At 42.2% G+C, this 20,771-nt stretch overlaps 4 protein-coding genes across 7 annotated transcripts in view; 2 read left to right on the forward strand and 2 right to left on the reverse strand.

Moving 5' to 3' along the window:
• The first annotated feature begins 1,203 nt into the window (after positions 1-1,203).
• aqp7 (aquaporin 7) lies at positions 1,204-14,815 on the forward strand. Its single transcript, XM_084063626.1, has 6 exons — positions 1,204-1,544; positions 5,816-5,942; positions 6,492-6,629; positions 11,205-11,323; positions 11,924-12,141; positions 12,642-14,815. The coding sequence occupies exons 1-6, from the start codon at positions 1,413-1,415 to the stop codon at positions 12,829-12,831; spliced, it is 924 nt and encodes a 307-aa protein (XP_083919752.1). The 5' UTR covers positions 1,204-1,412; the 3' UTR covers positions 12,832-14,815.
• On the reverse strand, positions 6,733-8,341 carry LOC311049784 (uncharacterized protein). The gene is made up of 2 exons (XM_084063629.1): positions 8,178-8,341; positions 6,733-7,882 (listed from the first exon to the last, which is right to left on the reverse strand). The coding sequence occupies exons 1-2, from the start codon at positions 8,337-8,339 to the stop codon at positions 7,214-7,216; spliced, it is 831 nt and encodes a 276-aa protein (XP_083919755.1). The 5' UTR covers positions 8,340-8,341; the 3' UTR covers positions 6,733-7,213.
• A 137-nt stretch (positions 14,816-14,952) lies between the features above and the next one.
• On the reverse strand, positions 14,953-19,750 carry tpgs2 (tubulin polyglutamylase complex subunit 2). 2 transcript variants are annotated; one of them, XM_084063628.1, is made up of 7 exons: positions 19,607-19,750; positions 19,015-19,094; positions 18,543-18,630; positions 17,900-18,040; positions 17,574-17,678; positions 16,803-16,966; positions 14,953-15,498 (listed from the first exon to the last, which is right to left on the reverse strand). In XM_084063628.1, exons 1-7 carry the CDS (start codon positions 19,680-19,682, stop codon positions 15,280-15,282), a joined length of 873 nt encoding a protein of 290 aa, XP_083919754.1. In that variant the 5' UTR covers positions 19,683-19,750; the 3' UTR covers positions 14,953-15,279. The 2 variants fall into 2 exon arrangements, with proteins under 2 accessions (XP_083919754.1, XP_083919753.1); XM_084063627.1 differs by having other exon boundaries at positions 14,953-15,501.
• Positions 19,751-20,450: 700 nt separating this feature from the next.
• kiaa1328 (KIAA1328 ortholog) overlaps positions 20,451-20,771 on the forward strand; it is a 40,739-nt gene continuing 40,418 nt past the window's right edge. For 2 of the 3 annotated variants that reach the window (XM_084062241.1, XM_084062243.1), the window contains exon 1: positions 20,451-20,491. The gene's annotated coding sequence lies outside the window, so the exon portion shown is untranslated. The remainder of the gene's footprint in view (positions 20,492-20,771) is intronic. The other variant, XM_084062242.1, reaches the window with a different exon arrangement.

Here is a 20,771-nt window from a genome sequence, read left to right on the forward strand (position 1 = left end):
CCATTCTAATACAATCTGAGCAAAGGGTCAATGTGATACACGTATGAACCACTAGAGGGAAGCCACACTCTCTCATTGGTTCCAAAAGGTATGAATCTTGACACTGAAATGTGTCAAGATGGATCTCCTTGACAAACAGTGGCAGAAAACTGTGTTCCAGTCAATTTACCAATAAATAAAACTGATTAAAATCAGGAAACAATTATTCTTGCTTGTGTGTTCCCACACAACATGGTCAGTTAGCAAAATGGTGCATGTTTTAATGTAGAGTCTGATCATTGAGATGGTAGGCTCTAATTCACTGACGCCTTAATGCAAAAACATGAAATGTGCATTGTTTAGGGTAGTGAGGGCATTAAAAAAAAATATATATATATATATATATATACACACACACTCAGTATATATGGGATGTCATTTGAGGACGTCTCAGGCTGGATTGAGATGGTCCAGGGGCCAGGTATGGCCCTCGGGCCGTATGTTGCCCATGTGTGGCCTAGAGAGACAACTGTACTGCGATTGGCTAACTAGCAATTTGGATGTTGCTGCTATTACTACTAGCCATAAGCTCATTGTTGGGCCGGCCAACCAATGGTGTAAATTCACCATTGGACCTGGACGGACACCATTCATTCATTCATTCATTCATTCATTCATTCATTCAGTCAGTCAGTCAGTCAGTCAGTCAGTCAGTCAGTCAGTCAGTCAGTCAGTCAGTCAGTCAGTCAGTCAGTCAGTCAGTCAGACAGACGGACAGACATACATTTGAGTTTACAGGGCTGGACCGCTATTGTGGTCTAGCCAACAGGAAAAAACCTCTGACCTGGTTGTCACCGTGCCATAAACAGAGTATAGCCATAATATCTTTCCTACAGGAAGCAGTGACCTTGTGGCTGCTAAACTAAGCATTATTAGTCTATATTAAAATGAATTCTAACCCACCATCGCATTCAAACACAAAAATGCCCTAAAGTGTATGTAACCAAAGGCTTTCTTAATCACAGAAAGTACTAGGATGTTTCCTGATAACAAGGCAGGCTGATTCTTCAGCCTTCTCTACCCTGTTAGCTGAGTCAGAGACATTGAACTTTTGGACGCCCTGTGTGTGACTGTGTGACACAGCGAGGAGGGGGCTGAGGCCTTAACATTTGAACACACTTCATGGGGTACTCACTACAGAGATAGAGAGAGAGGGCCAGAGAGAGGGCCAGAGAGAGGGAGAGAGAGACAGAGAGAGAAGAGAGAGAGAGAGGAAGGAAGGAACCTTGAAAGCAGAGATCAGCAAAAAGTGACGTGTTTTTGTGGAATATAGCTAAATCTCCAGTTAACTGAAGGGACTAGCAACGTTAACTTGAAAACAACAACCACTGAAAATCAACCCAAATAAATAAGGGTGGAAAGAAGAAGAAAGAATGAGAGAGCGGTCAGCAGCACTTCCGGGCCCTCAGAAGAAGGAGGGCCGCAAAACCGGGTTGCAGGCTTGGATCAAGAATGAGGTTTTTCGAGTGGGACTTGCTGAGACCCTGTGCACATATGTCATGATGGTAAGAGAACAATGTCAAATCCTGGGTGTTAATTTAACCCCAGAGAGTGAACTAATGGAACCACATGGACCCATAAAGGGTCCATGTGGTTCCATTTGTTCTCTCTCTCTGGGTTAGATTAACACTCAGGATTTTACTGCGAAGAATTTACAACACATGCAGGCTGGAATTTACTCCACAGGCTGGCTGTGTACACACACACCACAGCATTGTGAGGTTCAGCAGAAATCTATGTAACAACAGCAAATGCTTATGGCTCTCAACAACTTGAACCCCAGCATCCATATTCTGGGGCAAACTTTAGCCCCAAAAAATTGCAGATCTACAAGCTCACAACACGCTGCAACGCAACATGTTGTGAGCTTGTAGATCAGGTCCAGTTGACTAAGTCTAGAGGGGTTTTAAGTGGTTATAAGTCATACGTTTAGTGACATACAGAGTTATTTATGGCTTTTCCTGAATTACACAGGGTCAAGTCTCACCATGTGCTATTGATTACGTCAAACTCGATGACCAGGTGATAACATGGTCCCCTCTGTTCGGGAAACACTGGCTGGTCTCAACAGCATGGCATTGCCACATGTTGAGGTTTGCACAAGTCACGTGTTAGCCACCTGTCATATCAAAGCCTAAACTTAGACCGCTGCATGACACACACACACACGCACACACACGTATGCAGGCGACGCACACACGCGCGCACACACACACACACACACACGCGCGCGTGAGCACGCACACACACGCACGCACGCACGCACGCACGCACACACACACACACACACACACACACACACACACACACACACACTGTTTATACACATGGAGTCACATGCAGACTTTACCTCCTCACATGCAATTTTTAAGGAGGTTTAACTTTGGGGGATTACAGCTTCATACTGCTGTGTATGTGCTTAAAGGAAATAGGCCAATGACTTCATTAAGCTGAATACCCACAGTTGTTGTATCAACATGCAGTCAAATACTAGATTGTTCTAGACTTAGCGACATCCTACATGATGTGAGGCTTCCCAAATCCCAAACAACTGTCATTTTAATATCCCTGAATGAATATTAATGACTAGTAGTAGGCATACTAAGAGATTTTCACAAATAATTCACATTATTACATGAATAATTATGTACAATATTAATGTGTACGTCAGTATCTTGTTGCTGTCAAGTGAAAACCTTATACTTACACTGTATACTATGTCCAAAACTGTTACTTTTCAGGATTCAAATAAAAAAATATTAGATCTACAAGGTCAAAATTGCATTGCATTGCGACTCATTTTGAGCTTGTAGATCTGCAATTTTTTGCTATAAGTGAATAATGTGCGTTTGTGGTAGTTTGTTAGTAAAGACTTCATGCTTTTCTTAAGAATTAGTTTCCTACATGTTTTTGATGCAAAGTCATCAATGATGTCATTGTATGGCAGCCTTCTGCTGATTAATACTTATCATGGGGGTAGGGTGCATGTTAGAGTGCAAGTTATCTCGGATAACAGCTTTACAGTCTAACCCAACCATAGGATAAAAAAGAAAATAGTCATTGCACATTCCTTGTGTGTCAATGTTTTGGTCCAATACTGCAAGAGCTAAAAGGTTGGAATGCAACAGAACTGGAGAACTCAGGAGAAGTATATCTGTATTGTCTTAAAGGAAGACTTCACCCATTTTCAACCTATCTTCATATAATTGGGCCTCACTATTGCTCATTATAATACGGTACCATTGTTGTCTAGTCTGTCTGTGTCTCAGAGGAGGGCTGTGGACAGTTCAGAAACCCGCCTACCAGTGACATCATCGATGGGGAATCCAAGCAAATAGAAAGTGCAGGCTTTCTATTCCTGGAAAGTTAGCATGCTGCAATGGAAGCCATTGTTCTCGCGTTAATAAAAATCAAAATAAAACATTTAAAATCTTGTTTGAAAAAAGAAAAAACCTGCCTAACTATAAGACGTAGACCGAGTACATTTTTTAAAATCCTTTTATCATGAGTATTAGTGAGGACCAATTTATATGAACTTGAAGAGCTTCAGTGAGCACTCTCATGTCCTCCTCACTATTTATTATAACTTCTATTAATTCTCCTCAAAACCTTTTCACCCAACTACTCCGTATACTTTCACCTAGAAACTCCATTAAAAAGTCCAGCTTACCGTAGACACGCATGCTTGTTCATGTCATTTTGAAATTGTTATATTTTTTTGAAATATTTAGCTTTAAGCATCTAATGCAAAGTCTATGGAGATTTAATCCGAAAACCTTTTTTTTTCTTTCACCCATTTGCGGTCATGTTACTTCAACATGCTTGAACATTTATACTTAGAAATAACTTTTATAACTTTTATACTTTTGAGGCAATCCCACTTCAAAGCACATGTGGATCTCACAGTCTTTTCAGCTTTTCCCAATACACACTAATGGTGTTTACTAGAAGGGAGAGAGGAGACTGGAGGAATGACTCTTTCTGTTCGTAAACTCACTACGCTCACAGTTTTTACACTACAGATATGTTTTTTTTACATCACCACGTTCGCACGGGTCCGCTCTCCGCTTTAACCTAAAGATCTAAGATGTGTAGGTTTTGAGTTAAAACCATTAATATCAAAACATTTTTGGCGCGCAAAAGCCGGAGCATAGGCGTAGACATGTTTTGACAGAAACAGTACAAAAAATAATGTATCGAGTGCTCGGATCCAATAAAACATATCTTTTGTTTGTTTTTATAACTTGATACATTGTTTTTTGTATTGTCCCTGTCAAATAAACATAAAAAAAAAAATATATATATCTTTTAATATTAGAATATTAATTTTCATATTCGAATATACATATTTTCCCAATATTCGAATAATATCGAATATTCGTTTGACAGCCCTATGACACGCACGCACGCATGCACGCACACGCACACACGCACACACACACACACACACACACACACACACACACACACACACACACACACACACACACACACACAAGTTTTGTACAGTATTTATTTTGCTATGATGTAACACCAAATATTGGTGTTACATCATAGCTTCAATAGTTGATCCACTGATGGACTTGCATTGCACAGTGAAACAGGTCTCAAAGTCACTCTTTTAGCACATAAAATTAATGCAAACAAATCACATTCTGACAATATGTAACATTACACAAACCTGACTCAGCATCATTTCATCTGTTTTCAATTGCTGACCATGTCAGTCATTGTCTACTACTGTCCTTTCTTACACGTGGAATAACAAACGGTGATTCACCTGCCGGATCTTCTTCCTAAAAATATATATAAAATAGTCAAATCAACACAAAGTTACCAATTTTATAAGTACAATAAAAATGCCATATCTGGTTTTCTAATTGATACATTGCCAGAGTCTGCTTTGTTTGCGTTCAATTATGTGCTAAAAATAATGACTTTGAGATTCATAGCCAAATTCCAATACCCCAAATCTCTGCACACTCGGTCCTCCAGTTTAACCTGGAAATAGTTTTGTCCCAATTGGTAATTAGCTTTTTGGAGGAGCCGAGACCGGAGTGTGCTTGGAGCGTCAAACGGCGAGTGTACATCGAGTGTAGGCTTCAGCCTGTTCTCGTCCTCTCTCCTCCAACTCCATCTGCAGCTGAGAACATAAAACAACAGCATGAATGTTATGTGGAGGCTGAAGATACTGGTGACCTGCTGACAAGTCAACAGCAGGAGACAGTAGTAAAGGGCTGAAAAATCCAAGGTCTGGTCGGGCAAACGGGGCCATCGAGAAGCACCTACCCCGCAATAAACCGGTTGTGTTTCGTGTAGTGTGTCCCACGTCGTTGCCACTAGTGTAAGCAGTGGTGGAAAGTAACTAAGTAAGTACATGTACTCAAGTACTGTACTTAAGTTTTTTTTTACTTTAGGCCTTTCAGGTGCTCCAATTGTGTGCCTTTCCATGATTGGTCCATGACTTTTGCTTTTCCTACCTACCTGGTGTGGTGTACAGGGAAAAAAGAGCAGACCAAGTACCGAGCCAAAGTGAAAGTTTACAAAGTATTGAGGGTTTAAGTGGTTAAATGTCTGAAAACACACATTTAACCCTGCTTCATCTCTCTCTCAGCTAAGGGGTCCTTGGCCTGAAAAAACGTTGAAGACCCCTGGTCTATATCATGACCAGTTATACTGTATATCAGCTGCTATGCCCATGCACCATGTCTGTACCCCATGTATGTACTGTAAATATGTAGATAGCTTTTAGTTTTTTGATTCTGTCTTTGCCTAGGTGTTTGGCTTGGGTTCTGTGGCCCAGGTAGTCACAGGCCGGGGAGAGTTTGGCCAATACATCAGCATCAACCTGGGCTTTGGTCTGGGCGTGGCCATGGGAGTTCATGTTGGAGGGAAGGTCTCAGGTAGGTTACTATTGACTAATAGGGATAAAGTGACCACAATGTTAAAAATGCAATTTAGATAGCATGTTATTGTTAATAATATGTTATTTAAACAGATGCTAGGTTCATTGTTTACCTGGTATCTTATTAGTTTAAATGTACAGATTTGTTTTTGATAGCATATTGTTTGTAGACTGATGCTAGATTCTTGGTTTACCTGGGATCCTAGTTTCTTGAGACACTACACGGTCTCTGCTTTCTGTGTATTTGATTACCTTGCTTATTGTAAGTGGCTCTGGATAAGAGTGTCTGCAAAATGTCTAAATTGTAATTGTATTTTAAAATGTTATTAACATTAACGTATACATTAAGCCCTATTTTGTCTTATGAAAATGGTTCGATCTACAAGCTCACAACAATAGATAATTGTGAGCTGGTGGTAAATCTGCATTTCTTTGAAAAGTTTGGAAAATGCTTGCTTATAATGACACCCAAAATAGAGACGGCAGGTTGAAAGTGGTTAAAGTGACTGAAGGCATTGTGTGATTCTTCACTCTTCCATTGTACCAGGGGCACATATGAACGCAGCAGTGTCATTTACCATGTGCGTGTTTGGCCGCCTGGCGTGGAGGATGCTGCCGCTGTATGTTTTCACCCAGTTTCTGGGCTCATTCCTGGCTGCTGGGACAGTTTACTTGGTTTACTACGGTAAGGAGGATACACACATCACACACACTGATGTAAACTACTTATGTTTGCGTGGTTATTACATCAGAAAAGAACATCAGAGTCAAGCACATTTTTTTGTCAATTGAATTTTTCCATTTATTATCAAATTATACAAAAGAAAGAATATAAAAAGAGGTACATACCAGAACAGAGGTAGAAAATTATGAAATAAAAACATGTGACAAGCCTTAGTCAAAGCATGGGATAGTTCTTACAATATCAGTTAACAAAAACTGCAGTGTGCCTTTTTCCCAAAATGCATAACTTTTGAATGGTTTAATATCCCACAAAACATTGTATGCATATCAGGAGACAGAAGAGGAGGCTAACCCTCCATTAAACACTATACTTTGTAAATGAATACTTAATTGACTTAATTACTCAATGCGTTTTACCCTTTACAGAAGTGGTTCTCAAACTGTTTGTCCACGGACCCCCATCTGAAACTCTTTTGTGCCAGGGACTGGCCCCATACCAGATTTTTGTTGTCAAAATGTTTAAAAAATATTCAAATGAATTAAATTAAAATGTTCAAGATTTACTGAAAATAGCATGACACGCCCCTAAACCACAACTACAGTCACAAATTCGTCCTTCGGCTCGAGTTTGACCGGTGAGCGCTGATGGAAGATATCGTTTACGGGCAGCGGGGCTGCGCTGTCTGTTAAACAGGGGACAATGCGTGGCACGCGATAGGGCCCCAAGTCTCTTCTACGAGAATTTAATTTATTTCTAATGGCACAGGAATGAGATGTTGTTATTCTTAGCTTGGACAATCTTTTAAATACCGACTTCTTGGCACCACCAAACTGCAGCACACTGTTAATGTAGTAGGCAAATGCAGATAAACGGTTCTCTCTCCCTCTGAGGGCAATGGCTGCAGCCGCACAGGCAGTGCGCCGAGACTTGCGCTTCGTGATGGTGGAGAAGATGGAGGAGATCAACGGAGCCAGGCGCTTCAAGTCATTGCTCAGGGCAGCGAATGAAAAAGTCCTCAATTGATCTGGGGGAGACCGCCGCAGCACGAAACTCTGCTTGTGGTCACAGAGAACACGGCATTCTCTCTCAACAATTTGTAGGATCCCAGGTTTCATTTCCTCCAAAAGATCCTCGTGTAGCACAATTTTCTTGGCTGCCGTCCTCCAGTTCCCCTTAGCGAGATTTACAATGATTCCAGCCACATCCGGATGACACTGCAGCCTCACTCTTTTGCTGGGGTACTGGACAAACACCTATGAGAAGGTCAAGTGTATAGGTCTGTCACCATTAAAACATTTAACTTGATGAGTAACTGTCATACAAATAATTGAGATTAACGATTTATATCACAGCCCATGCATTTCATGGAATAGAATGCATTCTAGGGCTAACTTAATACATGCTTCACATTAACCTTTAATGTCCTGTTGACTAAATCAAACACAAGTTTCACATCAAAGTATTTGCAGCTACATTGATTGCTTAGATAATTTGACAACACTCTAAATAGAATCATAACTAAGGTTATTATTAGCTAGAGTAACGTACCTCTGTGGTACTGACTCTGCATCGCATTTGCAGAGGACTGGGATCTGGGCACCTCCTCTTCTTCAATGCACTGGGGTCGATGGGGGGACCTTCAGAATGGATGATGACTTCAGAGGGCATGATGGGAGGACCTTCAGAATGGATGATGACTTCAGAGGGCATGATGGGAGGACCTTCAGAAAAAATGGGGGGACCTTGAGAAAGGATGTGGGGACCTTGAGAAAGGATGATGGGGGGACCTTTAGAGAGGATGATGGGGGGACCTTTAGAAAGGATGATGGGGGGACCTACTTTAGAAAGGATGATGGGGGGACCTACTATAGAAAGAATGATGGGGGGACCTTCAGAGAGGTTGATGGGGGGACCTTTAGCAAGGTTGATGGGGGTACCTTTAGAAAGCTTGATGGGGGGACCTTTAGAGCGGTTGATGGTGGGGGTACCTTTAGAAAGCTTGATGGGGGGACCTTTAGAGCGGTTGATGGGAAGACCTTTAGAAAGGTTGATGGGGGGACCTTCAGACAGATTTATGGGGGGACCTTCAGGAGGAGTGCCACTGTCCATCCTCTTCTCCTCAACAACGGTGTCGGCCTGGCGGTTGCTGTTGTTGTTGTTGTTGTGCACTGCCTGCCATCTTTTCAACGTGGCCATACATAACTCCACCTTTAGAAACACACGGTAGCAGCCTGAACATATGCGTGGCGACAGGCCGGGTCGGTCCACCAAGGACACCCCTATGGCGGAGAACCGTTGCCACAGTGGTCTGGTTTTCTGGTTCTCCTTCGTGGGTCCAAACAGAGCACGCATACCCCCCAACGTTCCCCTGCTGCCTAATAAACTCACCCCACACAGCCGGCAGGTGTTTTGTACTTGTGGTTGTACACTGCCTGTATCTGACATGTCACAACTTTATATTATACGCAGCGTTTGTTTACTCTCTCGAGTCTCGACCTAGCGAGCAGTTTTGTCAACAAGTGAGATAGAGCGGCGCTGGTTGATGACCAACGTTGACGTTGCCAGATATTGCGAGAGAAATAAGCAACTAGGTCCATGAAAACAAGCCCAAAAGAAGCAGGCCACAGGAACACGTTTGAACCTATGGTTTGAACCCATATAAACTGCTCAAAAAAGGTTTGGAAACTTAACTTCGGTCAATTATAGCTCCCCTTTAATGATACCAATTGGTATTGTGTTTTATATCACTTATATCGTTGTTGTCACCTTTACAACAACAAGGTACAGCTAAGGATCGGGCATTCGTCGAATGAGCAACACAGCTAAACGTGTGGGTGGGTGGCGCCTCCAAAAGATTTGCCAAAATCACTCAATATAATGCTTCTGTTGGTAATCGCTCTTGTTTTGAGCAACTGGGTGACTGGCACCTGAACATGGGTTCTGCAACTTTGTTGAGTTTGCGTATGCTCCAAGCAGCAACACTATCCCCATGGAAAGATGGCACGTTTGTCCCTTCAGGATAAGGCCCGTGCAATAGGGCAAGTGAAGCTGGTGTTCTGTTATGCAGAGTGACAGCACCATTTCCAAACTTAGGAACAAGTTATGTGAGACTGGTGAAGTCAACAAGGAAGACAACAACCCAAGACCCTTTGCTTGACTGAGGAACCATAGATTTACAGGCAAGATTTGCACAACGGTACCAAAGACAGGTGCAATAAGACTAATTCAACTAATTCTGACATTTATAATTACTTTCTGATATTGTTTTGACCATTAAGGAGCATCTTGTCATTGAAATATCAAAGTCAATGTAATTTTTCAATAACAAGATGACCCAGCTGTAAAATGTGTATATTACTAATTATGTCCAATCCAAAATATCATGCTGTAAGTGTTAGGCTGCATTTACACACCTGCTTGTCATTAATGCTTAATAATATCTATGACCATTATTTTTATCAGATGTCCGATACATTTTAATCATGCCGGACATTGGGGCCACATCTCAATGAAATGAGAAACCACATCTGAGCCACTGTCTTGCTATCTTTATTTTGGAGTGCCGCTTTTTTCCACTTAGGTGGTTTTCTTTTGGATTGTAGACATGCCATTTGCTGAATGTTTGCCCCAGAATAGGCAAAAGTTAGAGAATTCTTTCATTCTTTGGAACTATGGTTGGTGTCATTGAAGGCTGATAACAGGGACTAAGCTACTACTTGGGAGGGGCTATCATGTTGAAATATTATCTAGATATATAGATCTTTTCAAAATACCAAACTAGAGTTTGCCACCTTGAGTGTCCCTGATTAGTGAAAATTCTGGGCTGGGCCCATGGACTAATTGGAACTATGAGATAGACAGAGCACTTCCGCATTCCATTCTTACGATGGGAGTCAACGCTAGTCATGACCATAGAGTTAAAAAACAAGGTCATGACTCTCTTATATGGCTCTAAGACTGAATTCAGGTTCAAATCTGTGTTGCCAAGTCTGGCTTGTTTTTCCTGTAAAGTTCTAAATAAGTATAGCTGCTTATTTGGGCTTGCTTCCTAATGTGGTTCTCAAACATTTTTGTTTGAGACAGACCCCCAAATGAATACGTATTTGGCCACGGACCCCCCATCTGAAAATATTTTGTGCCAGAACAGAACCCTAGAGATTAGCGTTGTTACAATGTTTAAAAAAACAATCCACATTGAAAAAAAAAAAGTATTAAAGAACCTTTTCAAATTTGCAGATGTACAAGCTTGTAGCTTGTTGTAGATGTGAGCTTGTAGATCTGAGCTTGTAGAAAGTGAAAGTTTGAACCCAGTGTCCTGGTGCAGGCGCAATCTTTTTTACCATTGATTGCTCAGGGGATAAATTGAATCTTACCTGACGAAGGCCACAAGCAAACTTATACATGCTATTTTTGAAAAATATTTGGAAAAAATTGAATAATTTAGATTTTTTTAAACACACATTTTCTCTTCTGGGGGTTCCTGGCACAAAACCTTGCGCCAAATGACACGAAGAGGTTTGAGAACTACTGCAGTAAAAAAATAACACTGAGAATCACTATACTGTTTGATTACAGATGCCATTCATGTCTTCAGCGGAGGGAACCTGACAGTGACTGGTTCAAAAGCCACGGCTGGGATCTTTGCCACCTACCCTGCACCTTACCTCCCCATACATGCTGGATTCATCGACCAGGTGGGCATTTACAGGCTTATAACATGAAAGGCCTGCAAATCATCACACGCACGTGTACGCACACACGTACGCACACGCACGCACGCACCGCACTAAAGCTTTGCTTTTAGGCTACGTGTTTTATGAAATTGACCATTCATTGTCACAAAAATAATTGCGATTAACAATATAATTGTGTCTTTGGCATTGAACATTGGAACATATATATACAAAATATTACATTTCTGTTTGGCTTTTAGGCTTCGTAAACAAAAGTTGCACTGGGCAGATATGACATTTCTTAAATATACAAAGAAATGACTGACATATTCAGTATCTTCTACTACTACTTTCAAAAATCTTATAGCGGAAATAGCTGATCTGCAAGCTCACAACCCATCGCAACACATTGTGAGCTTGTAGATCTGCTATTTCCGCTTTTAATTTGAACATGTTTGAAAATGTATGAACATTTTTCAACACGGACGCGATTATGCAAAACAATTGCGACTACCTCAAATATTTAGGCAATTATAATAATTGTGACAGACAGGCAGGCCTAAAAAAATCAGTGTGTGTGTGTGATGTGATTATCTCTGCGTCACGCGTGGTGTTTGCCAGGTGTTTGGCACGGCCATGCTGCTGCTGTGTCTGATGGCTCTGTCGGACCAGAGGAACCAGCCTGCGCGGGCGGGCAGCGAGCCGCTGGCCGTGGGCCTCCTGGTGCTGCTCATTGGCGTCTCGCTGGGCAGCAACAGCGGCTACGCCATCAACCCCACCAGAGACCTGGCGCCCAGACTCTTCACCGCCATGGCGGGCTGGGGAACGGAAGTCTTCAGGTATATCTATAAATATATTTACCACTTTTTGCCATTTTTAACCCGAACCCTCAGTTACACTGAGTGCTGGTTTCATCCACCCAAAATAGCTGATCTACAGGCTCGGAAAGCATCGCACTGCAACACGTTGTCAACTTGTAGATCGGCTATTTCGGGCGTGCGACAGCATTGCACAGCTAAGTATAAATCAATTCTAAATCGAACATGTTTATTTCCATAAAAACGTATTTTGTTGTGAGGGCCAAAAAAAATGTTCTACTAAAAAAATTCTACTATACAAATGAGGACATTTGGTAATCACAAGTGTAGAAATACACACACAAACACACACACACACACACACACACACACACACACACACACACACACACACACACACACACACACACACACACATTTATAACGACAAAAAACACCTTAAACTGAAATTATCGAAAGAGCGACGTTTGCTCTTGGGAGATTCTCATCTATTTTCCCCTTAACCTTTCACACACACACAGGGCTGGAAAAGCGTGGTGGTGGGTGCCTGTAGTAGCCCCCCTCGTGGGAGGGGTCATGGGGGCAGCGGTCTACAAGGCCTGCGTAGAGTTGCACCATCCCTCGCTTTGTGACCAAGGGCAGGAGGAGCTTACGGATGAGTCTCAGCCTCTGGAAAAGCAGAAGAGCATCTGTGTTGATGTGTGTGTGTGAGGCCCTTACAGTGACACGTGTGTGTGTGTGTGTGTGTGACACACTAAAGCCTGTTTCATCCTTCGGCACGCAACGAAAATAGCAGAGCTACAAGCTCACAGTGAGCTGTGAGCTTGTAGGTCTGCTATTTTCGTCGCACAGCAGAGCACAAATTAGGCACAACAGTGAGACGTGTGTGTGTGTGAGGCCCTTGTCTTGCATAGCCAGATGACTATTCCACAAAGTCTGAATGCTACATTGAGTCTGGAACTATGGCTCCTGAGAGCAGAAGCTGTCTTCTGATCATCATTTCCGTCCATGAAAATTAGAATATATTTTTAAATTTCCATTTCCGCTAAGCAGCAAGCTCAGTCGGGTGGAAACCTCATTATGTCCAAAACTGTTACTTTTCAGGATTCAAATGCAAAAATAGCAAAAGTAGCAGATCAGCAAAGGATGCTTTTGTGTGACGCTGCAGTATGATCAAGAAGGGCATTCATTTACGAAAAAACACAAAGAGAATATGGAGATAAGAGGTTTCTGCCCGACAGCAACGACATGCTTTGACAAAATAGCCGCTGTACTGCCTGATCATTTTCAGCGCCTTTATGACGACATTTGAAAATTGTGTGAGTCGACAGTCTGGCTCACAGTGAGACGTGTGTGTGTGTGGCTACACACATACACACACACACTAGCCGATAACATTCCACGCTGGGGAAAATAACTGGAAAGTTGATTTTGTTTTTCATGGAGCAAGAACTCAGGAAAGCAGTCAAGTCAGTTTAATTATCTGAGAGAGAATTAAACCCCATATGAACCAAAGTAAAATCCTCCAGTGAGGTGAAACAAATGCAGGGGCTTTGCAATCTGAAAACCTAACAACTTCCTGACATCAGCGATAAGATCCGCAATAAAGCTGTACCAACTAGTACAAATGCACAGCAAAATCAATCCCCCCCCCCCCTTTTTTTATTTTATTTTTTAGCTTTTTATCCCTTTTTCGGGCCAATTTAGTTGTTGCCAATTAATTCCTCCCCATACAGGCTCGATTCTACTGGCTCGATCGTCTGCCAGTAAGGAGCCCCCAACGGGACGACGTAGAGCCTCCGTCCTACTCCCCCCCCCCCCCCCCCCTGCTGACAGGTGCCATCCCAGCCTGTAGGAGCACGTGCAGTGACAAATATAACCCTCCCCTGAACACGGGCCAATTGTGTTCGTTTGTACAATCAATAAAGCCAGATGCACCGCTGTCGAATCCAACCACCAAACTCTGTCTGCGGTGGTGGGCAGGATTTTACTGTGTAGAAACCCACAATAATAAGACCCCTTGGACCTTGGGTATTGACATAGATAATGATGTCAACACCAGGGTCAGTCTTCAACACACAGATACGGGCTATCCAATAGAACCCCTGATTGCACAAGAAGGATCAGAAAGAAAACACACAAGTCATTCCCTTATGTTCACATTATTTATGGAATTCCAGCTGACATGAGCTTGAAGAGCAGAAAATAGAGGGATGCATCGCTATATTTCAATTCTTTCCCCCCGTAAATGAATGCCCTACTTTGTCGTACAATAGTGCAAAAGCAGCGAAAATAGCAGCCGATATACAAGCTCACAATGCTCAAAATCATTAAGATGTGCAATCTTAATCTGACAAACATTTAAAAGATTTAACAAAAATACACAGTATACATTACCTAACCTAAATAAACAGAAACATCATTTATATAAGTATAGTCAACAGTCGGAGATGGCTCAGCGAGGTTCAACACCGCCAAAGAAGCGAAAATAAACATGACAGTCCAGCTCAAAACTGCCAAATAATGTATACGTGCACGCCTCTTGACTGTTTACGCCGTACCTACCAAAGTCCGGGTACAACGGTCTATGTTTTGCTGTGTTTTGGTCAGGGTTCCTCCCAAAATGTGCTTTTGGCACACGTCATTAGAAGCATTAAGTGGATACAGAAACCTTTCCAAATGTTACTTGAATTACCGTATATTGTATGCCCTTCTGGCAGCAAGCCATTGGATATGTAATAATGAAAGTAGATAGTATTAGGGAAAGGCCCACTTCTTTTATTTTGTGGTTCATGTTAGCAGATCAGCATTAATATGTAAAATGATAAAACCTTTACTTGCGCTGGACACAGGTTTCATACCTTGGTGTCAAACAGCATGAATTCTGAGGTTTCATTTAACCAGAGTTAAATGAAAGGAGTATTATTGCGCAATACCAAATCAATCTAATACAGTGGTTCTCAAAGTCGGTCCAGGGACCCTCAGGGGTTTCCAAATGGACCCTTACAGACTCTCACTCTCAGAGTTATGGGGGTGCTTGAAATGTAAAAAGTTTGAGAACTACTGATCTAATCCAAAGCGCTCACTCACAAAGACATATTGCTGACTCATAATGTCTCTGTTGGATGTTGCTAAAAGTAGTCCGGGGTCCTTCTCTTCTCATCGCCTAATCCCGCTGTGTCTCCCTGAGCTTCCCTGGCCTTTGGCGCCCCCCGCTGTGCTGCCCTGGGATGACTGCTTCTTCTTGGGAGCAGGTGGCTTGGCTTTCCCCCTGAAGGCTTTTGTGGGGTCCAGCTTGTTGACATAGGAATCTCCTCCGATGGGTTCAGTGAGGCCGAGCTCACTGCTGAATGTCAGGGGCTGATACAGGGATGCCCACTGCTGCGGAGGAGGGCACAAGAGCCCACCAGAGGAGGGCAAACCGTTTAAATTATGTTTAGTGGAACAGCCTGCATTTACAGCACATCTAGCAAAGGACCACTTCACACATTTTCAACCTTTCTTCATATAATCGATCCTCGCTAATGCTCATTATAAGACAGCACCATTTTGTCTACTCACTCTGTGTCTCAGAGGAGGGCTGCAGACAGTTTAGAAACCTGCCCACCATTGACATCATCATCATCGGTAGGAAGGTTTGGTCATATAAAACAAGATTTCAAACGTATTCTTTTTATAATGAAGGAACAATGGCTTCTATTTCAGCATGCTAACTTTCCAGGAAGATAAAGACTGCAGTTTCTATTTGCTTGGAAGATAATGTCATTGGTTGGCAGGTTTCTGAACTGTCCACAACCCACCAATGAGACGGAAATTGTGCCATCTTATAATGAGCATTAGTGACCAACACATTATATGAAGATAGGGTTGAAAACGGGTGAAGTAGTCATTTAGGAGTTTATTTTGGATGGGACTAAATAAATAAAGACTTAACTCAACTTGTGAGCTGCACTATTATCAATGATAGGAGACCAAATGAATTGTCTGTGTTTTACCTCAACATCTTCTATAGGAAGATGACTGTCGTCCTTTCATGTAGCGAAAAACTGTTACAGCCAACATTGTAGTGTATTACATATAAAATAAAGTTTTCTTTTTCTGTTAAAAATGTGTTTGGGCGTTTTAATGCTTCATTAGATCAGAAACAGATAGGGCTGAGTAGAGAGACAGGACACCAAGGGCAGACAGAGAAGAGAGACATGGGAGACAAGATGGGGATAGCTGCACCAACAATAATATATATTTTTTGGCCAAATAGTTCATGTAACATCACAATCATTTTTTTTAAAAGAAGATATTTCTGTCTTTATTAGATAGTATACAGTAGTCTGATAGGAAATGGGGAAAGAGAGAGAGAGATGGGGAGTGACACGCAGCAAAGGTCGCGGGATCGGGATTCGAACCCGCGACACGCTGTCAGGCTGTATCAGCAGCCTAGGTGCCCGAACCTCTACTCCAGCCGTCCGGGCCCATTACAATCATTTTAACCACTTCATCCATTTATACGTTGGCTATTCAAAAATAGCAGATCTACAAGGTCATATACATCTGCTATTTTTGACGATTTTTGGAAAAATATCGAAAATGTTTAGAACCTTTTGAATAATTTTACATTTGAATCTTGTCTTCTGGGGGTTTTGAGAACCAGTGGGTTAACCACATGTCAGGGTGTGTGTGTGTACCTTGGCCCGGGGGCTGGGTCCGTACGGAGTGTAGGCGTACTGCCACTCAGGAAGGCCCAGGTGAGTGATCATCAGTCTGTAGTAGGAGGTGAACGTTGGGGTCAGATAATGCCAGTACAACGAGCGGTCCAGGAACCAGACTTCACTCTGCTGGGCCACCACCCCTGAAAAACACGTGCACACACACACACACACACACACACTATTATATATTAATATAGTATTGACGGACAGTGCCCTCAATACCCTCATACCTGTCGAACTACTTCTCCAAAGTGAGTGACACCCACAGGCACAACACCAGAGGGAGCAACCATGATCTGGTACCACCCACATTTAGAACAAACATGGGAAAGTTGTCATTCTACTGCTCTGCCACCAAAATGTGGAATGTACTGACACCATCCATTGAAGGATGTGTAACACTTTCTTTCAAAATTGGCCTGAAAAAACATCTAGGAGACCACAAGGGTAGGTAAATGTAATTCTCCCATCCATTTTGTACATATACTGTAGTGTTTGTATTTGTTTTGTTGTATGACATTGTTGTATGTATTTTATATGCTATGTTGATGAATTGAATACATAGGACCACAATGGACACAAGTGCCCAGGACTTTTTTGTGTCATCCCTTTTAGCCTTAATGTCTTACGTTACCTCCCTGCTGTTGACTAATAAAGTATTCAATCAATCAAGCGATGGACACCTAGATCTTTTGTAGTTTTGCGGCATACATTAGTATAGACAAAGAATGGGAGTAAACGGAACACCTTGGGTGCAGCTTTTGTAGACCAGGCAGACCTTTCCGTTCCCGCCACAGGCATCCAGCTCAAACATCCGGCTTCGGGAGTCAAAATGGGGCGCACCTGGACCACCTGACACCGGTGGAGAGATGGACAAAACAAATCTTTACTTTCACTAAAGTTTCCATGTATCACTCCCCAATTCACTCACACACTCACACTCACACACACACACACACACACACACACACACACACACACACACACACACACACACACACACACACACACACACACACACACACAGATTGTGATTGATGAACTTTGCCTTGGTAGGGATAAAGGACTTTTACCAGTATCCGTGTCATCCTCCTCCCAGTCCAGGTCAGCCAGCGTAGGCGCGTTGGGGAGAGCGAAATGCGACGTCGGCTGAACAAGTTGACGCAACCGTGTCACGCTGTTAATCACCATGCATCCTACTGGTACACACTCACCTGAGAGAGACAGGGAGAGGGGGAGAGGGAAAGAGGGAGAGAGAGAGAGAGAGGGAGACAGGTAGAGACAGACAGACAGACAGACAGACAGACAGACAGAGCATCAATCTTTAAACACGACTTGTGCAAAATTGTTAATACATTTGAAAAATGTGGTGCTATATTCGTCCCAAAGGCTTTATACTAAGCCGAACATTGAGAATATTACTGTCAAAGTTTATCCCAGGCTATCCTTTCATACGTGTATATAACCATTTCTGACAGAAAATGCAACATTCTTATGGTTTTGTAAGCTAGTTTTCCTGAGTTGCAATGTAACACAGCTCTGTTTAGACATTTACACATTTCGTTATTCCCTTTTAATTGTACATAGATTATTTTGACTGTTTTGTTCCACTTAGGCATTGGTAATTTTATGTGAAGAAATGTTTTCTTTTCTCATGTCAATAACGCACCTTATTTGTTTTATTTGTTTTATGCAAATACACATGAGGTCACCTACTGTCTAGTTTAACACTCCAAGTGAGAGTGAATCCATCCGTGGTCAGATAGAAATCTCTCAGGTCCTCTGGTAGAATACAGTTGTTTTTCTAATGTAGAAACAAATGCATTAGTGACTATAACAATGACATGAGCAGCATACGTCTCATATAGCAGTGGTTCTCCAACTTTGTCATATCAACACCCAAATGAATATGTATTCGGCTGCGGACCCCCCATTTGAAAAGAGTTTGTGCCAGGGAAGGGACCCCCATACGAGAAGATTTGTGTTGTTAGAAATGTTCACAATTATTATATATATTTTTTTACCAAAGTATAAAATAGGGTTAAAGTCATTAGACAGATTTTGATGATACCTATTAATTCATAGATTTTGCTGGGGACCACCTGGAACGTCCACATGGACCCCTAGAGGGGGGGGGGTCCAGGATCCCACTTTGAGAACCAGTGGATGTCAGGGTGTTTTTGCTCACCTGTTCCCATGACAGCAGAGATCTCTTCTCTGCAGGCTCTCTCTCTACAAAACGCAGGTCCATCACTCCAGGCATGCTCTCTGCAAACATCAGTTCAAATACAGACGGTTACTTTTTTATTTTTGACTTCAAGTGGGAACCCAGCAGTCAATCAATTGGTTTTATACAGGAAGAGTGGGCATCTAAACATTGTAAGCATCTCAATGTTAAAAGTAGCTATTGTTTCCTACATGTAAAAAAAGAAAAGAAAGAAAATGTGGGTAATGGTCTGAAGTAATGTAAAGTATACATAATTTGAACATGATTGGTACATCATTATTATCAGACCTACATTCCACTGGTTTTGTAGCAATTTGTAGCAATTGTAGAAATACTAGTCTAGCCATCCTTAAATGTCAAATGCATCGAGCATGTTCAAATCATGTATCATTTAGTTTACATTTACCATTTCCCATGACATTCTTTAATGTTTATTTATTACATTTTGGGGGGGGGGGGGGGAAACAGCCAATTTAACATTGTCAGGTGTCCACAATATGTGCCACCTTAGCTAGCATGTTAATAATGAGTGGTGAAAACAAACGTTACGCACCGAGGATTCGAGTGATGCCGAGTGTCAGCCTGTCAGCAACACATTTAAAGGGTGTTCCTTCTTTATTCTCCTCCATCTGGACCACAGCAGATCACAACGACATGTAGGGGATGCGTTCATTCATCCTCTAGCAACACTGACAGCTACTAGCAACACACAATGCATTATGGGAAGCGTAGTTTCTAGCGTGAGTTTGACCCAAGTTTGACTGGCAACCAGCGTTGACAGATTTTGCGAGAGAAATAAGCAGGTCTATGAAAACAAGCCCGAAAGAAGTGGGCCACGTCATGAGCACTTTAAACCTATACAATCGGATATTTGAAAATAGGAGATCTACAAGCTCACAGCGACGCGTTGTGATCTTGTAGATCTGCTATGGACACATTTTGAATATTTTTAAAAACAGTTTAACAACACAAATCTGGTACGGCCCGGGGCTGGGGCACAACATTTTTTCCAATGGGGGTCCGTGGAGAAATACATATTAATTTGGGGTCCTTGACGTCAAAAAAGTATTGAGAACCACTGGTTTAAACAACATGGAACAAGCCCAAAATAAGCGACTTCACAGAAAAACAAGCACAAAGTAGCTTAGAATAAGCAGACATGGCAACGCTACTAGCAACATAAAATGCATCATGGGAAGCATAGTTTTTTGCCAACGCCCTATTGTGGGTTTGACTAACAACCCCGTCAGCCAATAGAATGAGGGCTAGTTCTGCAGAGCAGCCAATCGTGTCCTCGGATATGAACTAATGGGCGGGGCTCGGGTTCCTTCGCAACGCTTGGCTCCTGCTGGGAGTGGCGGTTCAGTTTGTTTGTTTGTTAGTTTCAACATGGCGGCGACACAACGCGAAGAGTCGGGCATTTGTTGGATTAATGACGGTATTTTTTATGTGTTGTTGAATGACTTTGAGAAAACACGTGTTGTAGAGAGACTACTCGTAGTGTTGTACTGTTATAGGTCGGTGTCATGTAGCGTTATGCGTCCCTGTTGCTGCTGGCAGAGGGAGTTGTAGGAGGATGTAGTGTGTGTGTGGAGAAAGTTGTGTCCAACAACAACAACAGCCTTTAAAAGTCACTGTCATTGTTCTGTCATTGTACTGCCATAGTCCTAAACAGCGTAAATGTCTATGTAGATTCAGCATTTCAATGGGGTTTACTA

The sequence above is a fragment of the Gymnoscopelus microlampas genome, assembly GCF_963454915.1.
Source record: "Gymnoscopelus microlampas genome assembly, chromosome: 7".
Taxonomy (NCBI): Eukaryota; Metazoa; Chordata; class Actinopteri; order Myctophiformes; family Myctophidae; genus Gymnoscopelus; species Gymnoscopelus microlampas.